The 24,076-nt window shown below is 46.4% G+C and overlaps 1 protein-coding gene across 1 annotated transcript; it reads left to right on the top strand.

The window, feature by feature from the left end:
• Positions 1-3,999: 3,999 nt before the first annotated feature.
• Positions 4,000-23,427, top strand: LOC123761008 (uncharacterized). The gene is made up of 4 exons (XM_069329163.1): positions 4,000-4,067; positions 15,681-16,543; positions 17,250-17,277; positions 23,271-23,427. The coding sequence occupies exons 1-4, from the start codon at positions 4,000-4,002 to the stop codon at positions 23,425-23,427; spliced, it is 1,116 nt and encodes a 371-aa protein (XP_069185264.1).
• Positions 23,428-24,076: the final 649 nt, after the last annotated feature.

Below are 24,076 nucleotides of genomic sequence, written 5' to 3' on the forward strand. Positions count from 1 at the left end.
TTGTCTTGACCAGAGACGGACGAACCCCAGCAACCTTCCTAACCTATCAAGGCCGGTGCATAGAAAACATCAACATTGCGGTGCTTTAATATTTAGTAATACGTCGCTTTTTTAACGGAAAAATGCGACACATTTGTTGAGAGGACAGATTGGCCTTGTTAAGACTCAGGAATAGGGTCACTTGAGACCCTGGTAATAGTCAGTGACCCTACAGAGAGGTCCCGAGAGACCGAGGGAGACCTACAGAGACCGAGAGTGAGAGAGAGAGAATGAGGGGAGAGAGAGATAGAGAGAGAGAGAAGGGGAAAGAGAGAGGAGAGAGAGAGAGAGATAGAGAGAGAGAAGGGGAAAGAGAGAGAGGAGAGAGAGAGAAGGAGAGAGAACGACAGCAAGAGATCGTGAGAAAACAAAGAGAGAGAGAGAGAGAGAGAGAGAGAGAGAGAGAGAGAGAGAGAGAGAGAGAGAGAGAGAGAGAGAGAGAGAGAGAGAGAGAGAGAGAGAGAGAGAGAGAGCGAGAGAGAGAGAGAGAGAGAGAGAGAGAGAGAGAGAGAGAGAGAGAGAGAGAGAGAGAGAGAGAGAGAGAGAGAGAGAGAGAGAGAGAGAGAGAGAGAGAGGAAGAGAGAGAGAGAGCGAGAGAGAGAGAGAGAGAGAGAGAGAGAGAGAGAGAGAGAGAGAGAGAGAGAGAGAGAGAGAGAGAGAGAGAGAGAGAGAGAGAGAGAGAGAGAGAGAGAGAGAGAGAGAGAGAGAGAGAGAGAGAGAGAGAGAGAGAGGGGCCCAGCCAGAGAGCCCCAAGAGCCTAATAACAGGGAAGGCCCCAAGTGAATTACAAAATAACACACTGTGATGTATTTGCTGATTTACAACCACCCTTAAAAACGAGGTTGGTCAATTACCTCTTAAAGTGAGTTACGTCAGACTCTCAGAAATAGATCCTGTAACGTTGACGGTTCTATGTAATTAGAGCCTCAAATTGATTGCTGTTTGTGTTCTATTGTTGATAACAATTATATTTGCGTGGACGCGTGCGTGCGCGTGGACGCGTGCGTGTTTGAATATCAACCTGTCTAGAGTGGATAATTTTTTTTTTTTGCCAGTTTATGGAACAACTCGTCTTAACAGTGAACGACGCAGCATACTATTATGAATGGATAAACTTCCAGCCTGTTAACGGTGCCCACAACAGGTATATGACCAGCCCGTCCACATTGCGGCTGACCGTTAGCCGCCGCTCCGTTAGCAAAAACAGAAAATAGATGAAAGTTGATAAAACAGAGGATAATAAAGAAACGGGAAAATAGAACAGAGACGGGAAGCGAACAAGCGAATAATAAAACATTAAACGAAATGACACAGCGAAATAAACAGGAAGAACAAGAGGAAAGAGAGAACGAAAGATCAAGTGAAAGTAGAGAGGAACAGCTAATGATGGAAGCGACGGAACTTTCCTAAGTAAACGCGGAAGAAAGTTCAGCGCAGGGAAAGGTTCGTCTGTGGCGAAGGTACGCTTTGGTTTAGATCAAGTTCATCTCTTGGAAGTCTTGAGATACAATCATATGACGGATGCATTTTAAGATGGATACAATCACGCGTTTACTTCCTTAGTGGGTAGTGTGAGCAAGTCCAGAACCTGGGCAAGTCCGGAACCTGGGCAAGTCCGGAACCTGGACAAGTCCGGAACCTGGGCAAGTCCGGAACCTGGACAAGTCCGGAACCTGGACAAGTCCAGAACCTGGACAAGTCCGGAACCTGGACAAGTCCGGAACCTGGGCAAGTCCGGAACCTGGGCAAGTCCGGAACCTGGGCAAGTCCGGAACCTGGGCAAGTCCATAAAGCTAACATATGCAAGTTCAAATATTTATTCCAACTAAGCGAGGAACATTAAGACACTATATAATGTTACTTGATATATCAGTGTGAATGGCAGTGTTACTTGGGGCATCTTGCCTGTCCTGGACTGTAGCAGCTTGATGCTGCTCTCCAAGATAACTCAGTGTTGTAAGCTTGACGCTGCTCTCTAAGATAACTCAGTGTTGTAAGCCTGACGCTGCTCTCTAAGATAACTCAGTGTTGTAAGCCTGACGCTGCTCTCTAAGATAACTCAATGTTGTAAGCTTGACGCTGCTCTCTAAGATAACTCAGTGTTGTAAGCCTGACGCTGCTCTCTAAGATAACTCAGTGTTGTAAGCCTGACGCTGCTCTCTAAGATAACTCAGTGTTGTAAGCTTGACGCTGCTCTCTAAGATAACTCAGTGTTGTAAGCCTGACGCTGCTCTCTAAGATAACTCAGTGTTGTAAGCCTGACGCTGCTCTCTATGATAACTCAGTGTTGTAAGCTTGACGCTGCTCTCTAAGATAACTCAGTGTTGTAAGCCTGACGCTGCTCTCTAAGATAACTCAGTGTTGTAAGCCTGACGCTGCTCTCTAAGATAACTCAATGTTGTAAGCTTGACGCTGCTCTCTAAGATAACTCAGTGTTGTAAGCCTGACGCTGCTCTCTAAGATAACTCAGTGTTGTAAGCCTGACGCTGCTCTCTAAGATAACTCAGTGTTGTAAGCCTGACGCTGCTCTCTAAGATAACTCAGTGTTGTAAGCCTGACGCTGCTCTCTAAGATAACTCAGTGTTGAAAGCCTGACGCTGCTCTCTATGATAACTCAGTGTTGTAAGCTTGACGCTGCTCTCTAAGATAACTCAGTGTTGTAAGCCTGACGCTGCTCTCTAAGATAACTCAGTGTTGTAAGCCTGACGATGCTCTCTAAGATAACCCAGTGCTGTAAGCTTGACGCTGCTCTCCAAGATAACTCAGTGATGTAAGCTTGATGCTGCTCTCCAAGATAACTCAGTGATGTAAGCTTGACGCTGCTCTCCAAGATAACTCAGTGATGTAAGCTTGACGCTGCTCTTCAAGATAACTCAGTGCCATAAGCTTGATGCTGCTCTCCAAAATAACTCAGTGCCATAAGCTTGACGCTGATCTCCAAGATAACTCAGTGATGTAAGCTTGACGCTGCTCTCCAAGATAACTCAGTGATGTAAGCTTGACGCTGCTCTCCAAGATAACTCAGTGCCGTAAGCTTTGCGCTGCTCTCCAAGATAACTCAGTGATGTAAGCTTGACGGTGATCTCCAAGATAACTCAGTGATGTAAGCTTAACGCTGCTCTCCAAGATAACTCAGTGATGTATGCTTGATGCTGCTCTCCAAGATAACTCAGTACCGTAAGCTTGACGCTGCTCTCCAAGATAACTCAGTGCCGTAAGCTTGACGCCGCTCTCCAAGATAACTCAGTACCGTAAGCTTGACGCTGCTCTCCAAGATAACTCAGTGATATAAGCTTGACGCTGCTCTCCAAGATAACTCAGTACCGTAAGCTTGATGCTGCTCACCAAGATAACTCAGTGATATAAGCTTGACGCTGCTCTCCAAGATAACTCAGTGCCGTAAGCTTGACGCTGCTCTCCAAGATAACTCAGTACCGTAAGCTTGACGCTGCTCTCCAAGATAACTCAGCGCCGTAAGCTTGACTCTGCTCTCCAAGATAACTCAGTACCGTAAGCTTGACGCTGCTCTCCAAGATAACTTAGTGATATAAGCTTGATGCTGCTCTCCAAGATAACTCAGTGCCGTAAGCTTGACGCTGCTCTCCAAGATAACTCAGTGCCGTAAACTTGACGCTGCTCTCCAAGATAACTCAGCGCCGTAAGCTTGACGCTGCTCTCCAAGATAACTCAGTGCCGTAAGCTTGACGCTGCTCTCCAAGATAACTCAGTGATGTAAGCTTGACGCTGCTCTCCAAGATAACTCAGTACCGTAAGCGTGACGCTGCTCTCCAAGATAACTCAGTACCGTAAGCGTGACGCTGCTCTCCAAGATAACTCAGCGCCGTAAGCTTGACGCTGCTCTCCAAGATAACTCAGCGCCGTAAGCTTGACGCTCCTCTCCAAGATAACTCAGCGCCGTAAGCTTGACGCTGCTCTCCAAGATAACTCAGTACCGTAAGCATGACGCTGCTCTCCAAGATAACTCAGTACCGTAAGCGTGACGCTGCTCTCCAAGATAACTCAACGCCGTAAGCTTGACGCTGCTCTCCAAGATAACTCAGCGCCGTAAGCTTGACGCTGCTCTCCAAGATAACTCAGCGCCGTAAGCTTGACGCTGCTCTCCAAGATAACTCAGCGCCGTAAGCTTGACGCTGCTCTCCAAGATAACTCAGCGCCGTAAGCTTGACGCTGCTCTCCAAGATAACTCAGTACCGTAAGCATGACGCTGCTCTCCAAGATAACTCAGTACCGTAAGCGTGACGCTGCTCTCCAAGATAACTCAGCGCCGTAAGCTTGACGCTGCTCTCCAAGATAACTCAGCGCCGTAAGCTTGACGCTGCTCACCAAGATAACTCAGCGCCGTAAGCTTGACGCTGCTCTCCAAGATAACTCAGCGCCGTAAGCTTGACGCTGCTCTCCAGGAGAGAACACTCCGGAAGAAGGGAGTGGGACTCCAAGAATAGCGGTTGCGTGATTAGCCGGAGGAAATGATGGGGTAATGAAGCTGTTTCCCGGCCCCGGCAGCGGCAGCCAGGCGGTGATGGGGCGCCCCGGGTGATGGGAGGGTGATGGGGCGCCCCGGGTGATGGGAGGGTGATGGGGCGCCCCGGGTGATGGGGCGCCCCGGGTGATGGGAGGGTGATGGGGCGCCCCGGGTGATGGGAGGGCGCCTGCACCTGCTCCACCATCGTCCCATCAACACCTACTACAGGAGGCAGATGACACGAGGTGACCCAGCCAAAGTACCACCGCAAACCAGGGGCCAGATTCACGAAGCAGTTACGCAAGTACTTACGAACGTGAACATCTTTCCTCAATCTTTGACGGCTTTAGTTACATTTATTGAACAGTTTACAAGCGTGAAAACTTGCCAATCAACTGTCGTTATCGTTATAAACAGCCTCCTGGTGCTTCGGAGCTCATTAACTGTTTAATAATTGTAAACAAAGCCGCCAAAGATTGAAAAAAGATGTACAGGTTCGTAAGTGCTTGCGTAACTGCTTCGTGAATCTGGCCCCCTGGCCATGAGAGGTGAATAAGACAGTCTGAAGGAGAGGAAACTGCGGCCAGACATACCAAGGCGTCGGCCAATACAAGAGCCCACAATTGTGTATAGTATATTTCCCACCACAGACGTGGCCATACGTCTGTGGCCACGTGGCCATACGTCTGTGGCCACGTGGCCATACGTCTGGTTATCGTCTATACAACGATAGCCAGCGTGGAGCCATACGTCTGTGGCCACGTCTGGTTATCGTCTATACAACGATAGCCAGCGTGGAGCCATACGTCTGTGGCCACGTCTGGTTATCGTCTATACAACGATAGCCAGCGTGGAGCCATACGTCTGTGGCCACGTCTGGTTATCGTCTATACAACGATAGCCAGCGTGGAGCCATACATCTGTGGCCACGTCTGGTTATCGTCTATACAACGATAGCCAGCGTGGAGACGTGTTCCTGGGTTGACAGGGTTAGAGATCTATTAGACATAAAGTGTAGTGAATTATTGACCATTCAACACCAGGTGATTGAAGCGCCTTAACACAGTACGAGCATTTATAACCATGTGTCTAATATGGTTATGGTGAGAGAAGTGCTCTCTTACGTACGGTGTATAATGACCGCTCCACCGCATAACGTGTATAATGACCGCTCCACCAGACAGTGTGTATAATGACCGCTCCACCGCAGTGTGTATAATGACCGCTCCACCAGACAGTGTGTATAATGACCGCTCCACCACACAGTGTATATAATGACCGCTCCACCACACAGTGTGTATAATGGCCGCTCCACCAGACAGTGTGTATAATGACCACTCCACCACACAGTGCATAATGACCGCGCCACCACAGTGTATAATGACCGCTCCACCACACAGTGTGTATAATGACCGCTCCACCGCAGTGTGTATAATGACCACTCCACCACACAGTGCATAATGACCGCGCCACCACAGTGTATAATGACCGCTCCACCACACAGTGTGTATAATTGCCGCTCCACCACACAGTGTATAATGACCGCTCCACCACACAGTGTGTATAATGACCGCTCCACCACAAAGTGTGTATAATGACCGCTCCACCACAGTGTATAATGACCGCTCCAGCACACAGTGTATAATAACCGCTCCAACACAAAGTGTGTATAATGACCGCTCCACCACACAGTGTGTATAATGACCGCTCCACCACACAGTGTGTATAATGACCGCTCCAACACACAGTGTGTATAATGACCGCTCCACCACACAGTGTGTATAATGACCGCTCCACCACACAGTGTGTATAATGACCGCTCCACCACACAGTGTGTATAATGACCGCTCCAACACACAGTGTGTATAATGACCGCTCCACCACACAGTGTGTATAATAACCGCTCCACCACACAGTGTGTATAATGACCGCTCCAACACACAGTGTGTATAATGACCGCTCCACCACACAGTGTGTATAATGACCGCTCCAACACACAGTGTGTATAATGACCGCTCCACCACAAAGTGTGTATAATAACCGCTCCAACACACAGTGTGTATAATGACCGCTCCAACACACAGTGTGTATAATGACCGCTCCACCACACAGTGTGTATAATGACCGCTCCAACACACAGTGTGTATAATGACCGCTCCACCACACAGTGTGTATAATGACCGCTCCAACACACAGTGTGTATAATGACCGCTCCACCACAAAGTGTGTATAATAACCGCTCCAACACACAGTGTGTATAATGACCGCTCCAACACACAGTGTGTATAATGACCGCTCCACCACACAGTGTGTATAATGACCGCTCCAACACACAGTGTGTATAATGACCGCTCCAACACACAGTGTGTATAATGACCGCTCCACCACACAGTGTGTATAATAACCGCTCCACCACACAGTGTGTATAATGACCGCTCCAACACACAGTGTGTATAATGACCGCTCCACCACACAGTGTGTATAATGACCGCTCCAACACACAGTGTGTATAATGACCGCTCCACCACAAAGTGTGTATAATAACCGCTCCAACACACAGTGTGTATAATGACCGCTCCAACACACAGTGTGTATAATGACCGCTCCACCACACAGTGTGTATAATGACCGCTCCAACACACAGTGTGTATAATGACCGCTCCACCACAAAGTGTGTATAATAACCGCTCCAACACACAGTGTGTATAATAACCGCTCCAACACACAGTGTGTATAATAACCGCTCCAACACACAGTGTGTATAATAACCGCTCCAACACACAGTGTGTATAATAACCGCTCCAACACACAGTGTGTATAATAACCGCTCCAACACACAGTGTGTATAATAACCGCTCCAACACACAGTGTGTATAATAACCGCACCACCACACAATGTAACTCAAGTTTTTTTGATGCTTCTAAAACATAATAAGAGAGTGTAAGTCTGGTGTGAGGGGGAAGACATTGCGCCATCAGCGGTCAGGTGACGAGTGATATCACACTGGTTGACGCTCACTAGACAGCTAATAAATTGGGCAAGAGTGCCGATTAAATCATAACAGGCACCTATTGGCTCTCGTGGCTTCATGTAGAGTCATATTCCGAAATCGGTGCCTTGTTCACGTGTTACTTGTATGTTGGGGGGCCTCGTAGTATAGCTGGCTTCGTTCTCTACTCACACTCGAAGATCTCGTGTTCGATTCACTAGCTGGACAGAAATAGTTGGGGTGTTTTCACCTAATGCTCATATCACACACACACACACACAGATGGGGGCTTCATAGCCCAGTGGACATCGCTTTGGACTCGTAATCCTAGGGGTTCGGGTTCGATCCCCAGTGATGGCGGAAACAAAATGGGCATACTTTCTTTCACCCTGATGCCCCTGTTACCTAGCAGTAAATAGGTACCTGGGAGTTAGACAGCTGTTACGGGCTGCTTCCTGGGGAAAGGTATGCGTGTGTGGGGGGGGGGGGGGGATGTAGTTAGTAACAGTTGAGAGGCGGGCCGAAAGAGCAGAGCTCAACCCCCGCAAGCACAGCTAGGTGAAATACAGAAGGTTCAGAGGTTTGCCACCAGACTAGTAGCCGAACTGAGGGGCATGAGCTACGAGGAGAGACTACGGGAATTAAACCTCACGTCGCTGGAAGACGGAAGAGTTAGGCAGAGGTGGAAACAAATGGGCAAAGTTTCTTTTACACTGATGCGTCTGTTCACCTAACAGTAAATAGGCACTTGGGAGTTAGACAGCTGCATGCTACGGGCTGCTTCCTGGGAATGTGTGTGTGTGTATTCACCTAGTTGTGCTTGCGGGGGTTGAGCTCTGCTCTTTCGGCCCACCTCTCAACTGTCAATTAATCAACTGTTACTAACTACAATCCCCCCCCCCCCCCACACACACAGCCAGGAAGCAGCCCGTAACAGCTGTCTAACCCCCAGGTACCTATTAATTGCTAGGTAACAGGGGCATCAGGGTGAAAGAAACTCTACCTATTTGTTTCTGCCGGCGCCTAGTGTGTGTGTGTATGTGCGTTACAGAAAAATATATGTAGTAGATATAATAGAGGAAAAATAGATTGGTTAGAAAGGCGGAGTCCAAGAGCTAATAACTCGTTTCTGCAGACACACATAGTAAATACAAATAGTAAATACACACACACATACAAACATAAAATATATATATATATATATATATATATATATATATATATATATATATATATATATATATATATATATATATATATATATATATATATATATATATATATCCAACATCGATTTATTGTTTCTAGTTTCTGTAGTCATTATGAGAGGAAAGAGTGAATACCGGGGCATCAAGGTGGTGTTATACATCCCCTTCACGGCTGCTTAGAAATGTTTGTGTGTGATCATTTTGTAAATTTTTTGTTAATGGAATAAGATCTCATTTAGACAGTGTCTGGTAACTTGATTTATTGAGGTTGCCACTGGACACTCTTACAAAAACTTTGCGTGTGTGTAGTTACGATTTGTTCCTGCAACTTGGAACCCGCCTTTATAACCCCTCTATTTATTCTTCTATCGTGCCTACTACATATATTTCTAACACACACACACACACACACACACACACACACACACACACACACACACACACACACACACACACACACACACACACACACACACACACACACACACACAGAAAGGGGCCTCGTAGCCTGGTGGATAGCGCCCAGGACTCGTAATTCTGTGGCGCGGGTTCGATTCCCGCACGAGGCAGAAACAAATGGGCAAAGTTTCTTTCACCCTAAGTGCCCCTGTTACCTAGCAGTAAATAGATACCTGGGAGTTAGTCAGCTGTCACGGGCTGCTTCCTGGGGGTGTGTGTGTGTGGTGTGGAAAAAAAAAAAAAAAAAAAATAGTAGTTAGTAAACAGTTGATTGACAGTTGAGAGGCGGATCGAAAGAGCAAAGCTCAACCCCCGCAAAAACACATCTAGTAAACACAGTTGACAGTTGAGAGGCGGGACCAAAGAGCCAGAGCTCAACCCCCGCAAGCATAACTAGGTGAGTACACACACACACACCTCAAGGCAGCAGCTGTATGTGTGTGAATGAGACAGAGAGAGAGGGAGAGAGTATGTGAGAGAAAGAGAGAGAGATCGTGTGTATTAACTATTTGTGCCTGAAGGATTGCGCTGTCAGCTGTTGGACCCCGTCTAACCGTAGGTTGTCTAATGTGCTGACTCCCTATCTATTTTTTCTCTATTTTATCTACTACATATATATATATATATATATATATATATATATATATATATATATATATATATATATATATATATATATATATATATATTTATCTATCTCACACCATCCCTAGGATGCAGCCCGTATAATTCAACTCCCAGGTACCTATTTACTGCTACATGAACATGGGGCATCAAGTGAAAGAAACTCTGCCCCATTTTTTTTATGCCTAGACCGGGAATTGAACCCGGGCTCTTAAGATTACGATTCCAGAGCGCTGTCCACTCGGTTAGGAGGACCTGTGTGTGACAGCAGACACACGCCCACTTGAATATTCCACGAAAATGAATACAAATCTAGAATAAAATATTTATGGAACAACTTACTATGTTGCGAAGTAAAGTCACGCCCAGAATGTTGAGGGCTGATGTCCCAGCTTAACGAGCCACTGTCTATGGCGGCCGAGGACGGGTCGGGCGCTTCCCACCTGATAACGTACCGTTACGGGGGCCGTCAAGAGGTGAAATGCACTTGATGAAGAAGTTGTGGAAGCTGCCATGACCTTCTGATCCACAGCATCGCTGGCCAACTATAGCAACCCGTTCTCGGAAATTCGTATAGTCAATATTGACTTATTAACTACGTGCATAGGTGATATACTAAACATAATAGATACCCTTAAAAAGCTTCATAGAAAACACCGACCTTACCTAACCTTGTTAGTATGTTAAGATAAACATCTTATTGCTTCGTAATTACAATTATTTCTTAACCTATACCTATAATAGGTTAAGTAACAATTGTAATTACGAAGCTATAAGATGCTTATCTTAAGATACTAACAAGGTTAGGTAAGGTCGGTGTTTTCTATGAAGATTTTTAAGGGTATCTATTATGTTTAGTATATCACCTATGCACTTATTTAATAAGTCAATATTGACTATACGAATTTGCGAGAACGGGTTGCCCATAGCCAGGCCCTGTCCATGGAGGACAGAAGAAAATGTATATATGCTGGTTAGCATTGTAAATGTGTGGCCACGTCTGTGGTAGAAAATAATAATAAAAATAATAGCGTGGCCAAGTTTATATATGCCAGGCTGACTTGTTAAACCAACGCCAGTTTACTGGGACATATAAACAGGTCACCGTAAAACAACGAGAACTAACAAACATTCTCTATATACAATTGATATACAACTAATATACATCTGATACTCTTAATCACAATAAGGAGCTTGAACACAGCTCAAATAATCACATTAAGGAACTTACACAGCTTTCGAAATCAGTAACAGACATTAACAGCACACACTTGGAACTAGCTGACACCAGGCTCCAACCCGGGGCAGTGGTACACTAACCCAAGCAACAGCTTGGAGGTGTCGTGCACAAATAAGTAGTGGGTGAGGAATCTATAACGTACTACAACATGAAAACAATAACCTATGGTCCTCAGGTGCCCATCTCAACACTAGAGCACCAACCACCTGACATAACCAAGGCCAAGGCCAAGACCGTCAGTAGTTTCAAAGCGTTATATGACAAAGAGTGCTGGGAAGACGGGACACCACGAGCGTAGCTCTCATCCTGTAATTACACTTAGGTAATTATAAGTGATATACCTCGGTAGCCTGATACACTAAACAACAGCATTACTCTTATATATACATTAGTAAACAATAAAAAATAAAATATAACACAGCTCAAGAGTTGGACGTCTCACGGCCGCCTATCTGGGAGTGGGAGCCGGTCGGCCGAGCGGACAGCACACTGGACTTGTGATCCTGTGGTCCTGGGTTCGATCCCAGGCGCTGGCGAGAAACAATGGGCAGTTTCTTTCACCCTATGCTCCTGTTACTTAGCAGTAAAATAAGTACCTGGGTGTTAGTCAGCTGTCACGGGTTGCTTCCTGGGGGTGGAGGCCTGGTCGAGGACCGGGCCGCGGGGACACAGCCCCGAAATCATCTCAAGATAACCTTTTTGGAAAATCAAGAGGGTAGTGACTGGCTAAGGGCCGAGCCGGCCGAGAACGACTTTGTAAACAACATGGCCAAATCGCCCCAACTTTCCTCCATCACATATCAGAAGCTCAAAAACCATATATTACTTCTAATTCATACAATACCTAGCTTAAATACACTATACAATATTCTCCACAGGAGAGTACAAATCAAAACTCAAGGTATACAGGAATATATCACGGTATATGCTAATGCACATAAGGAAATAATTTCTATTACACGTAGTATTATTGGCTTGAGACGCTTCACCAATGGGGGTCAGGTGGGAGATGGGGACATGGGAGGATTGCCAGCAGTTACCGGTCGCTCGTTATACCTACGTTGTTTAAGACGTAGAACACAGTATACCCCTAGTCACACTTCAAGTATATATATATATATATATATATATATATATATATATATATATATATATATATATATATATATATATATATATATATATAAATCTGCATGATAATATATACACGATAATAATAAATAATATTCCAAGCCGTTGACATGTAATGGTGGTTGTATGAAACACGAACTTAAGCTTCTGTTGTGAACTTGAGTATTTCCAAAACGAGATTACAGAGACAAGAGTAATGGTAATATTAGGCGAATCAACTAATATTTTCCTATACAGTTTGACCACATCATACAGGGTGAGGACTCAGAGTGAGGTCCCAGAATGAGGTCCCAGAATGAGGTCCCAGACTGTGATCCCCCACACACTATCCCAGACACCAGGGATCAGTGGCCTACCTATCCCCCACACACTATCCCAGACACCAGGGATCAGTGGCCTACCTATCCCCCACACACTATCCCAGACACCAGGGATCAGTGGCCTACCTATCCCCCACACACTATCCCAGACACCAGGGATCAGTGGCCTCACTATCCCCCACACACTATCCCAGACACCAGGGATCAGTGGCCTACCTATCCCCCACACACTATCCCAGACACCAGGGATCAGTGGCCTCACTATCCCCCACACACTATCCCAGACACCAGGGATCAGTGGCCTCACTATCCCCCACACACTATCCCAGACACCAGGGATCAGTGGCCTCACTATCCCCCACACACTATCCCAGACACCAGGGATCAATGGCCTACCTATCCCCCGCACACACTATCCCAGACACCAGGGATCAGTGGCCTCACTATCCCCCCCACACACTATCCCAGACACCAGGGACCAGTGGCCTACCTATCCTCCCCCCCCCCCCCCACACACTATCCTCTCTACCCTCAACGTTCGGTCAGCCTGTCCCATAAATCTTGCCGTGATATATATTGCCAAGCAAAATTATACAATTGGATGGTGTATGATGGTGTATAATGTGTTGCTGATCACGCAACATACAGAGGGCATGCCCTCGTGCAGTATATCACTGCTCTGCTGAAGCTAAAAGTCTATGCAAATTTCTATACAGAAATTCATAGGGAACGCGATTCGTGTTCATTTTGTCCTCCTAAATATTCATCTTTCTCTTGTTCTCCACTTTATTTATTTTCTTGTTCTGTCTCTTCCAGGAAACTTGTCTATGTTTACTGTGTTCTTCCTCACTTCCTCTCCTTCTTGTATGCTTCCGTGAGGAGAACGTTTAAGCTTTATATTGCAGTGACCCTAAATGACCCGTTTCGCTGAAGCCTCGCAACATCTTCAGCGGCAGATGGGTTGTGGCTACAGATAAGCTGAAGCTTCGGTGTATATAACTGTGTAGGTGGACTACACTGCACCGTCAAGTGCTAGGATACGCTAGAAGGGCATCGTGGCAGCTTCAAGACTCCCACACAGTGGGCCTTGTAGCCTGGTGGATAGCGCGCAGGACTCGTAATTCTGTGGCGCGGGTTCGATTCCCGCACGAGGCAGAAACAAATGGGCAAAGTTTCTTTCACCCTGAATGCCCCTGTTACCTAGCAGTAAATAGGTACCTGGGAGTTAGTCAGCTGTCACGGGCTGCTTCCTGGGGGTGGAGGCCTGGTCGAGGACCGGGCCGCGGGGACACTAAAGCCCCGAAATCATCTCAAGATAACCTCAAGATAACAGTATCCGGCTCAAGCATCCATCACTTGCTATCCTTCTCAACATACACATCAACATACACGGCCTTCAACATACACATCAACATACACATCAACATACACAGCTTCAACATACACATCAACATACACAGCCTTCAACATACACAGCCTTCAACATACACAGCCTTCAACATACACATCAACATACTCATCAACATACACAGCCTTCAACATACACATCAACATACACAGCCTTCAACATACTCATCAACATACACAGCCTTCAACATACACATCAACATACAAGTCCGGCATGTACTCCACCCATCATGTAATGATTACCAAAGGGCATAATTTCCCCATTAATTATGGTGTATGTCATTAAGGTTGGTTAACAAGCGGGGCGGTGCGAGAGTCCCGCCCCTACTGGCACTACACCCTCCTTATTACACCCTTCTTACACCCCACTATAATTTATACACTGTCACACCCACTTTTATGCATCCAGGTATAGATACACCCACCAATACACACCCACCTATACACACCCACCTATACACACCCATTTAGGCTCACCCACGTAAATACACTCCTAATTATATGCAGGCGATGAGTCACAATAACGTGGCTGAAGAGTGTTGACCAGACCACACACTAGAAGGTGAAGGGACGACAACGTTTCGGTCCGTCCTGGACCATTCTCAACACAATCGACTTGAGAATGGTCCAGGACGGACCGAAACGTCGTCGTCCCTTCACATTCTAGTGTGTGGTGTGGTTGTAAAACCCGTGACCCCCCCCCCCTTAGAGTTCACACCCAGGGAAGCCTTCTCCAAGAGGTCAGCCCAGATGACCTCCGGTTTATCTTGTATATTAAAAAAATTCCTGGGTTAGTCTTAGTCAGCATAGTTTCAAGTATGTAATATTTCATGCAAGGAAATTAGACTCCAGATTCTTATGTGTAAACATCCCTGGATCTCCCCCTTTTGGCCAGGTCAGAGGTCAGTCACACACGTAATTAATAACTCCTCTCTTGAAGAGTGTATGGTGAATGTCAAACAAGCTTTTTGAAATATTTCTTGAGTGTTTGTACACTCTTGGTGGGTAGCAACAGCAGATCTCCCCCTCCCCCCTGTGGGGGTTGTATATAGAGGTCCTTTAGGGACTTAGGGAACGCAGAGTGCGGGACACCGGGATCGAGAGCGGGTCTGTGAAGAACATCTCAGCCCGGGAGAGACAGAGGTCTTAAGGTAATGTGTGTGATCTCTGAGGTTTTGTTCCATGTCCAAATTTCTTAACTTTTTGCCAGTGTTAGAGTAGCATTTATAAGTGTTGATTGACATAATTTTGGTCTCAATAAACTCGTTAAATTTCCCGTCTTTGTCAATTGTTGAATCCTCTTAGCCTTTTGGATATAGTGGCTGACAACCGTTTACATAATTAATGACAGTCATAGAAAGTACTCTCCAAGTGAAGCAATGTTTCTTGCCACGTTGCTTGATATAGTTTCAATGGTCAAAGGCAGATGGTGGCAGCGTATTTCATCCTGTGTTAGCATCTCCTTGTTGGCAGTGTACTTTGTAGTCCCGGTGTAATCATCATATGTCAGCCCATAAGTGTTACCAAGTGCAACCAATGGGGAAGTGTTACTCAGGATAGTTTAGTGTTCCATTATAGTGGTGTTCCATTATAGTGGTACATTTTAGGGTGGTGTTACAATAGAGCGGTGTTACATGGTCAACACTCCTAATTGTATATACCTAAATATATGTACCTAATTGTATATTAAATTTTGTTATGAGCGAGCCAAGTTTTCTTGCATTTTTAATTTGTTTCGCGTTATTTTTTCTGTTTTTAATTTTTGTACGCTTTTCTCAGTTTTTCTCTGTATTTGTTTACAGTGAAGACCTCACCGGTCACCGTGAAGACCACACCGGCCACCGTGAAGACCACACCGGTCACCGTGAAGACCACACCGGTCACCGTGAAGACCACACCGGTCACCGTGAAGACCACACCGGTCACCGTGAAGACCTCACCGGTCACCGTGAAGACCACACCGGTCACCGTGAAGACCACACCGGTCACCGTGAAGACCTCACCGGTCACCGTGAAGACCACACCGGTCACCGTGAAGACCACACCGGTCACCGTGAAGACCACACCGGTCACCGTGAAGACCACACCGGTCACCGTGAAGACCACACCGGTCACCGTGAAGACCTCACCGGTCACCGTGAAGACCACACCGGTCACCGTGAAGACCACACCGGTCACCGTGAAGACCACACCGGTCACCGTGAAGACCACACCGGCCACCGTGAAGACCACACCGGTCACCGTGAAGACCACACCGGTCACCGTGAAGACCACACCGGCCACCGTGAAGACCACACCGGTCACCGTGAAGACCACACCGGTCACCGTGAAGACCACACCGGTCACCGTGAAGACCACACCGGCCACCGTGAAGACCACACCGGTCACCGTGAAGACCACACCGGCCACCGTGAAGACCACACCGGTCACCGTGAAGACCACACCGGCCACCGTGAAGACCACACCGGCCACCGTGAAGACCACACCGGCCACCGTGAAGACCACACCGGCCACCGTGAAGACCACACCGGCCACCGTGAAGACCACACCGGCCACCGTGAAGACCACACCGGCCACCGTGAAGACTTCACCTGACAGCCGGTGCTATCTTAATACGCCAGCAAACTTAATTACAGAGACTCGTAAAGATTAAAGCCCGGGTCACTTGTGGGAGTGTGGAGCCCCGAGACGCGTATCACTCACTCCGGGGAGAAGCCTGACGACCCCGGCCAACACGGGCGGGACAATCAACACGGCTTTACACTTAACGCACCAACCTCAGGATCTTGGATCCTGTGAGAGTTGGGATCTGTCTATAGGACTCACAGCAGCGCTCTCTCTCTCTCTCTCTCTCTCTCTCTCTCTCTCTCTCTCTCTCTCTCAGATAACATTAGAGGGAGTACTGGTGGCTAGGGCCGGGATCTTGAGGTTATCTTGAGATGATATCGGGCTTTTAGTGTCCCCGCGGCCCGGTCCTCGACCAGGCCTCCACCCCCAGGAAGCAGCCCGTGACAGCTGACTAACACCCAGGTACCTATTTTACTGCTAGGTAACAGGGGCATAGGGTGAAAGAAACTCTGCCCATTGTTTCTCGCCGGCGCCTGGGATCGAACCCAGGACCACAGGATCACAAGTCCAGCGTGCTGTCCGCTCGGCCGACCGGCTCGTTATTAATTCGGGACTCCCGGGATTCATTAAGTATTTACGTACTTACCTAACAGTACCTAATAGTGTTTACCTAACAGTGTCTATGGGGGAGTGAGGTCTAGCTCTTTATACCCCAACTTTTAACTTTATTTTACCTGTTGCATTACAATTGAACTATTCTGATGTTCAAATTCTTTGTAGAATCTCATAAACCCTGCTGCTGTGTCAGGTAAGGCCACTACTGGATCACCATAGCCCGTGCTACTTGCCGCTCCTGTGCCAGGTAAGTCCACTACGGGATCACCGTAGCCCGTGCTACTTGCCGCTCCTGTGCCAGGTAAGTCCACTACGGGATCACCATAGCCCGTGCTACTTGCCGCTCCTGTGCCAGATAAGTCCACTACGGGATCACCGTAGCCCGTGCTACTTGCCGCTCCTGTGCCAGGTAAGTAAACGACGGGCTCACCATAGCCCGTGCTACTTGGAACTTTTGTTCCAGGTAGCTGAATCTAAAACAACAACAACAACTGTAGAACTTACCTCGATCATGGCGGCTTATAGTCTGTACTCACCTAATTGTGCTTGCGGGGGGTTGAGCTTTGGCTCTTTGGTCCCGCCTCTCAAGTGTCAATCAACTGGTGTATTAAGCAATTTATGAGTTTGAAAACGCTGTTTGATAAATACAAACTAAGGCACCATGATTAAGGAAAGATGTAGAGGTTTCTTTATTAGACACTTTATTAATCCATATATATAATACAAGGTTTTATAGTGACCTTTGGGAGGTCAGAGTAGTTTTGATGGCATCTGGCCTGACCCTTGACCCTGGAGGGTCTCTCTCTCTCTCCCACCATGATCTACCTTTCAGACATGTTTGTATAACATTAACAATATATATTGTTATATTAATATAAATATTAGTATAACAAACAGACATGTTTGTATAGCATTCCTCCGGTGAGTCAATGTTCAGGCTGTATACCGGGATCGAACTTCATTCCACACCCTGGGGGAGGAATGAATTCATCAAGCATTTAGACAACCACTTACGAAACCTGTACATCTTTCCTTGTCATTGCGGTTTTGTGCACATATATTAAACAGTTTATGATCTCCGAAGCACCACGAGATTGTTTATAACAACAATAACCGTGGGTTGTGAAGCCTCCCAGCTCGTAAACTGTTTAATACATAACATAAAGTCGCTTTAATTAAGCGAAAAATGTACAGGTTTCGTAAATGGTTGATGAATCCAGCTTCAGATCTCCTCAAGCACAGGTACCGTCACAATATTTATTCATGGATTCATCACATTATTGTGATTTGCAGTACGCACATCTCCGATACTTCAGTCACTGATGTCTGTCTCAAAAACAGGTCTACGATACGCAAAGCCTACCAGTTGTATTATTAAATTTAATATTAATTAAATTAATATTAAATTTATTAATTAATTAAATAATATTATTACTTTAATATTAAAGTATATTAAATTATTTGTTCATATATATATATATATATATATATATATATATATATATATATATATATATATATATATATATATATATATATATATATATATATATATATATATGTCGTACCTAGTAGCCAGAACTCACTTCTCAGCCTACTATGCAAGGCCCGATTTGCCTAATAAGCCAAGTTTTCATGAATTAATGTTTTTTCGTCTACCTAACCTAACCTAACGTAGCTTTTTTGGCTACCTAACCTAACCTTACCTATATATAAAGGTTAGGTTAGGTAGGGTTGGTTAGGTTCGGTCATATATCTACGTTAATTTTAACTCCAATAAAAAAAATTGACCTCATACATAGAGAAAAGGGTTGCTTTATCATTTCATAAGAAAAAAATTATAGTAAATATATTAATTCAGGAAAACTTGGCTTATTAGGCAAATCGGGCCTTGAATAGTAGGCTGAGAAGTGCGTTCTGGCTACTAGGTACGACATATATATATATATATATATATATATATATATATATATATATATATATATATATATATATATATATATATATATATATATATATATATATTCCATCCTATGAAGATCATGAGCCTCATTAAATGGGTTTTAAACGTATTTAACAACCTTGTTGCTTAACAACCTATGATGCCAGATTAACAACCTGTACCAGATCCCAACAAAAACACACACCGTAAACACGACGTAATTTCTCCGTCGAAGTAATGTTGCTACAACGTTATGGTCACGTTGTGTGCTTTTTGGGGTAATACTGCAAAACCTTGGGGTGCCGCTCCCCCCACACACGGCTAGATCTGTCTGGGGTATAACCTGTGACACTTATCAACGACATTAGCAGTAAACTGATTTATACTCATCAGTTTAGTTTACTTACTGCGCATCCCTCACCCATCCTGTGGGTGGTAGTGGACCCCCATGCCCATCCTGTGGGTGGTAGTGGACCCCATGCCCATCCTGTGGGCGGTAGTGGACCCCATGCCCATCCTGTGGGCGGTAGTGGACCCCATGCCCATCCTGTGGGTGGTAGTGGACCCCATACCCATCCTGTGGGTGGTAGTGGACCCCATGCCCATCCTGTGGGTGGTAGTGGACCCCATACCCATCCTGTGGGTGGTAGTGGACCCCCATGCCCATCCTGTGGGTGGTAGTGGACCCCATACCCATTATGTGGGTGGTAGTGGACCCCCATACCCCATTCTGTGGGTGGTAGTGAACCCCACGCCCATCCTGTGGGTGGTAGTGGACCCCATGCCCATCCTGTGGGTGGTAGTGGACCCCATACCCATCCTGTGGGTGGTAGTGGACGCCCATGCCCATCCTGTGGGTGGTAGTGGACCCCATACCCATCCTGTGGGTGGTAGTGGACCCCATACCCATCCTGTGGGTGGTAGTGGACCCCCATACCCATCATGTGGGCGGTAGTGGACCCCATGCCCATCCTGTGGATGGTAGTGGACCCCCATACCCATCCTGTGGGCGGTAGTGGACCCCATACCCATCCTGTGGGTGGTAGTGGACCCCCATGCCCATCCTGTGGGTGGTAGTGGACCCCCATGCCAAAGGGGGAGGGTGGCAGCCACCACGGGGACCATACAGAGTGTGGCGGTAGCAAGGTGTTCATATATACACAAGATCACCACTCTGTTATCACCACAATATCCGGTCGAACCTAAGTCCAACGGCTTATGATAATCCTTGCTCGAGCTTCCACTGGCCATATGATGGGAGGGAATCCGTGCTTGGTCGAGCTTATGGGAGGGAATGTAGGCTTGGTCGAGCATAATAGGACATTAAATAGGAAGCGGTAGCGACAACATAATAGGGATGCAGGGAATAGCAAAAGAGGAATTGAGGTTTGTGTAATGTTCGTTTAGCATAATGAAATAGCTTTGATTGATGCTAAAATATTGGAAGTTCGCGGTAAAGCTGCGTATGGAACATGGAGTCAGAATTCTTGCCTCTTAAGACAATTCTTGAATTTCTAAGACGATCAGAGACCAAATCTGAATGGAATCCTTGTTTATGATGGTGAAATATTGAGAGTGTAGATGGGGATCGAACCCCCCTTTTTCTCGACTCCTCAGGTACGCACACTACTAATTGAACCATGACAACTCCTCATGGTTCAATTGGTAATACGAGTGCTCGGGGCGTCCAGGGACACGAGTTCGAAACCCATCGCAAGGACTCAGTATTTTCTCAAAGATACACATCATGTGTCCTCTGCGTGTATCCAACCAACACTCTCTCTCGTTCATATTTCCTTTCCTTCCTGCTTACCCCACTCCCTCACCATACTCTCCCTCCCCCTCCCTCTCTCTCTCTTCCCTTCCCTCAGCCACACCCTCAACCAAACCTCGCATCAAAGAAATTACTTAAGGAAATGGCACGTTGCTTTCTAAAGATTTAAAAACAATTAAACTTACAAATCAGAGAGAGAGAGAGAGAGAGAGAGAGAGAGAGAGAGAGAGAGAGAGAGAGAGAGAGAGAGAGAGAGCGAGAGCGAGAGCGAGAGAGAGAGAGAGAGAGAGAGAGAGAGAGAAACCAGGTAACAAACCATAAACCAGGTAACATGGACAACGCTATATAGCGAGGACGGGATATACCGGCCACAGGTGCTGGATTCCCGTCTTAATCAGCTCATAACGTAGCTGCTGCTGACATCTGGTGAAGTGGCGCTTAGACAGCAACGCCATCTATGGAATGAAGAGGTGGACGTTTGTGTCTAAGCCTGTAAGTGAGGTTCCCTAGAGCGTCCCAGTATTAATGACGTATCTGATTGCAGAGTCGACCTGGGACTGCTGTATTGGACGATGGATCAGTCTACCCAAGGCAGCCAAGGTCTCTTCACGAGTCTGCTGAAGAAACTGTGAGTCACCCCCGGACGAACTTTGTTGAGAGTATTAGCCTGCCTGTGACGTGGCAGTGTCGGGAATCGCCTTATCCGGGGCTGGCTGGTGGAAGAGACTAGCCACTGTAGTGCTTAGTGAGGAGAGTGATCAGCGGGATCACACGAGGCTCCTGCCTAGGGCTCGCAACCCTAGTATCGGTCGTGGAGTGGCCTACACAGCGGAGCTGATCGGTACCTGCCAGCTACAGGCTAGATTGTGGTTGAAGGCCTCCACGACGGAGCACCCAGTGGGACTGTGATTTGGCTGGCCTGTGGCCAGGGTAGATTCGCCAATAGAATCATAGAGGATTCATCGTGGGCCACGGAAGAAGGAACCAGGGCTACCCAGAGTGAGCACCGTGGAGCATCCTGTGTCTTCGGAGGAAGACACGCCTGTACATAATCGTATAGTGATAACCCCCGTGTGCAACTGTTATATATTTATTTATGGTGGTGGTGAATATATATATATATATATATATATATATATATATATATATATATATATATATATATATGTATATATATATATATATATATATATATATATATATATATATATATATATATATATATAAATTGGAACATTTGTATCCCTCCCCCTTTTATTTAACTTGCGTTACGGAACACACCCCTTGAAAGCCTCTACTAACTTGGGGCCGGATACCCAAACTCTAATACCATCAGAGAAGAACCCGGTTGCGTCCCAGTAGGGCCGTAACATAACTCACATAATTGGGGTGGGTTACCTGGTTTATGTGTCTTTACATTGCCATAGGCATATGCTAAGCCATAGTCGCCTCGGAGTTTGATGAAATGAACGCTACCTCCTTGCGTTGATTGCAGTAATAGTTTTGTTCACTTTGCGCTTAAGGTCTTCCACGGGGTTCCTCGTGATTCGTTGAAATTTAGTGTCATCACTGAGGATATCGTTAATTTTATTCATATATTCTTGAGTAGGAATCAACACATATGATGCTCTCTCTCAGAGAGAGAGAGAGAGAGAGAGAGAGAGAGAGAGAGAGAGAGAGAGAGAGAGAAAGAGAGAGAGAGAGAGAGAGAGAGAGAGAGAGAGAGAGAGAGAGAGAGAGAGAGAGAGAGAGAGAGAGAGAGAGAGAGAGAGAGAGAGAGAGAGAGAGAGAGAGAGAGAGAGAGAGAGAGAGCGAGAGCGAGAGAGGGGCAGGCGGCTCAGGATCCTGTTATCCAGACAACACAGGAAACCTTTGAGCCAGTGTGGCCGACGACAACGAATCAGACAGGAACCAACAAACAAGTTATTACCTACGTTGACAAAGTCAGAGGGAGAGACAAAGCATAATAATTTATCCTATGTAAAGCAGTGATAGCCTGAAGCTTATCTCTCCCTCACACAGGTAGAGAAACACTTCCTAGTGAGAGAGAGAGAGAGAGAGAGACCACAACCTTTTATAAAGGCTATTATCTCCATGACAAAAGCCAGATCACAGATAAAATCAAGAGATATACAAAAGTCCAGCTGTTGTTTACTTTGATACGCCGAACAAAACTGATTCAGGGACGACTCTTTTTTGGGACGATCTGTGAATGAAATGCTTTCATCTAGAGGATTATACGTTTTTCATTTGAAATTGGAATGAAGAAGGTAAAACTATCTCTAGATATTGCGAGAAAAATGAGGACATTATGTGTCCTCGTAGCCTTGGTAGCCCTCAGCCTTGGGCTTAGTGTTGGGTAGCCCCCAGCCAGGGACGAGGGGGGTTGGAGGTAGTTAGTGGGAAAATCGAAGGATATTGCAGGCTGCCTCATACGCCTGTTATATAAACCCTTCTTCACGGGAAACAGGTTTGTGCAGGCTGCCATCCAGGTGGTGCAGGCTGCCATCCAGGTGGTGCAGGCTAACATCCAGGCGGTGCAGGCTGCCATCCAGGTGGTGCAGGCTGCCATCCAGGTGGTGCAGGCTACCATCCAGGCGGTGCAGGCTGCCATCCAGGTCATGTAGGTTGCCTTTCTGATCAAGTTAGTGCAAGCAGGTCTTCCATGGGGCTACCGGAAGGGTGTATGGAACTGCCTAAAGGATGCAGGTGACGTCCTGAAGATGGATGGGACTATCTGAAGGTTGATAAGACTTTCTGAAGGTAGATGGGACTTCCTGAAGGCGGATGGGACTTCCTGAAGGCGGATGGGACTTCCTGAACTAGGACTGCTTGTCTATCACATTCAATCAAAATAGGCATACGTATGTAGCGGTCTTAAGAAGAGTGTGGAGGTAGAGGCCGCAATGGTCGCGTCGGAAACATGTTTTGGACGAGGGAGTGGATGGGCCGGGATTGCTTCAGCCTAAAATGGTAAGATAACACAGGGAGATGAGTTACGGCCTGATGCTGCTTCATGTGCAGGATCCGCTGGAGGATTCTTAGTGTGTTCTGGGTGTGTGTGTGTGTGTGAGGGGGGGGGGAGGTGTATATGTGTGTGTGTGTGTGTGTGTGTGTGTGTGTGTGTGTGTGTGTGAGGGGGGGAGGTGTATATGTGTGTGTGTGTATCTCTCCTGTAAAAAATCTGTATAATCCTCATACAGTACCTTCTGAATTACACTGAGTGTACATTGATAACTACACCAATTCATACATTTTCTTTACCTATTTCACTGA

Source organism: Procambarus clarkii, chromosome 22 (assembly GCF_040958095.1).
Source record: "Procambarus clarkii isolate CNS0578487 chromosome 22, FALCON_Pclarkii_2.0, whole genome shotgun sequence".
NCBI classification, from domain to species: domain Eukaryota; kingdom Metazoa; phylum Arthropoda; class Malacostraca; order Decapoda; family Cambaridae; genus Procambarus; species Procambarus clarkii.

What these genes read in the sequence shown, in the direction of transcription:
- LOC123761008 (XM_069329163.1), top strand. Translation starts at nt 4,000, where the DNA reads ATGACGCTGCTCTCCAAGATAACTCAGTACCGTAAGCGTGACGCTGCT. An exon ending in CTCCAAGATAACTCAACGCC is followed by an intron (nt 4,068 to 15,680) that starts GTAAGCTTGACG and finishes CGCTTTTCTCAG; the next exon opens with TTTTTCTCTGTATTTGTTTA. An exon ending in AAACCCTGCTGCTGTGTCAG is followed by an intron (nt 17,278 to 23,270) that starts GTAAGGCCACTA and finishes CACGGGAAACAG; the next exon opens with GTTTGTGCAGGCTGCCATCC.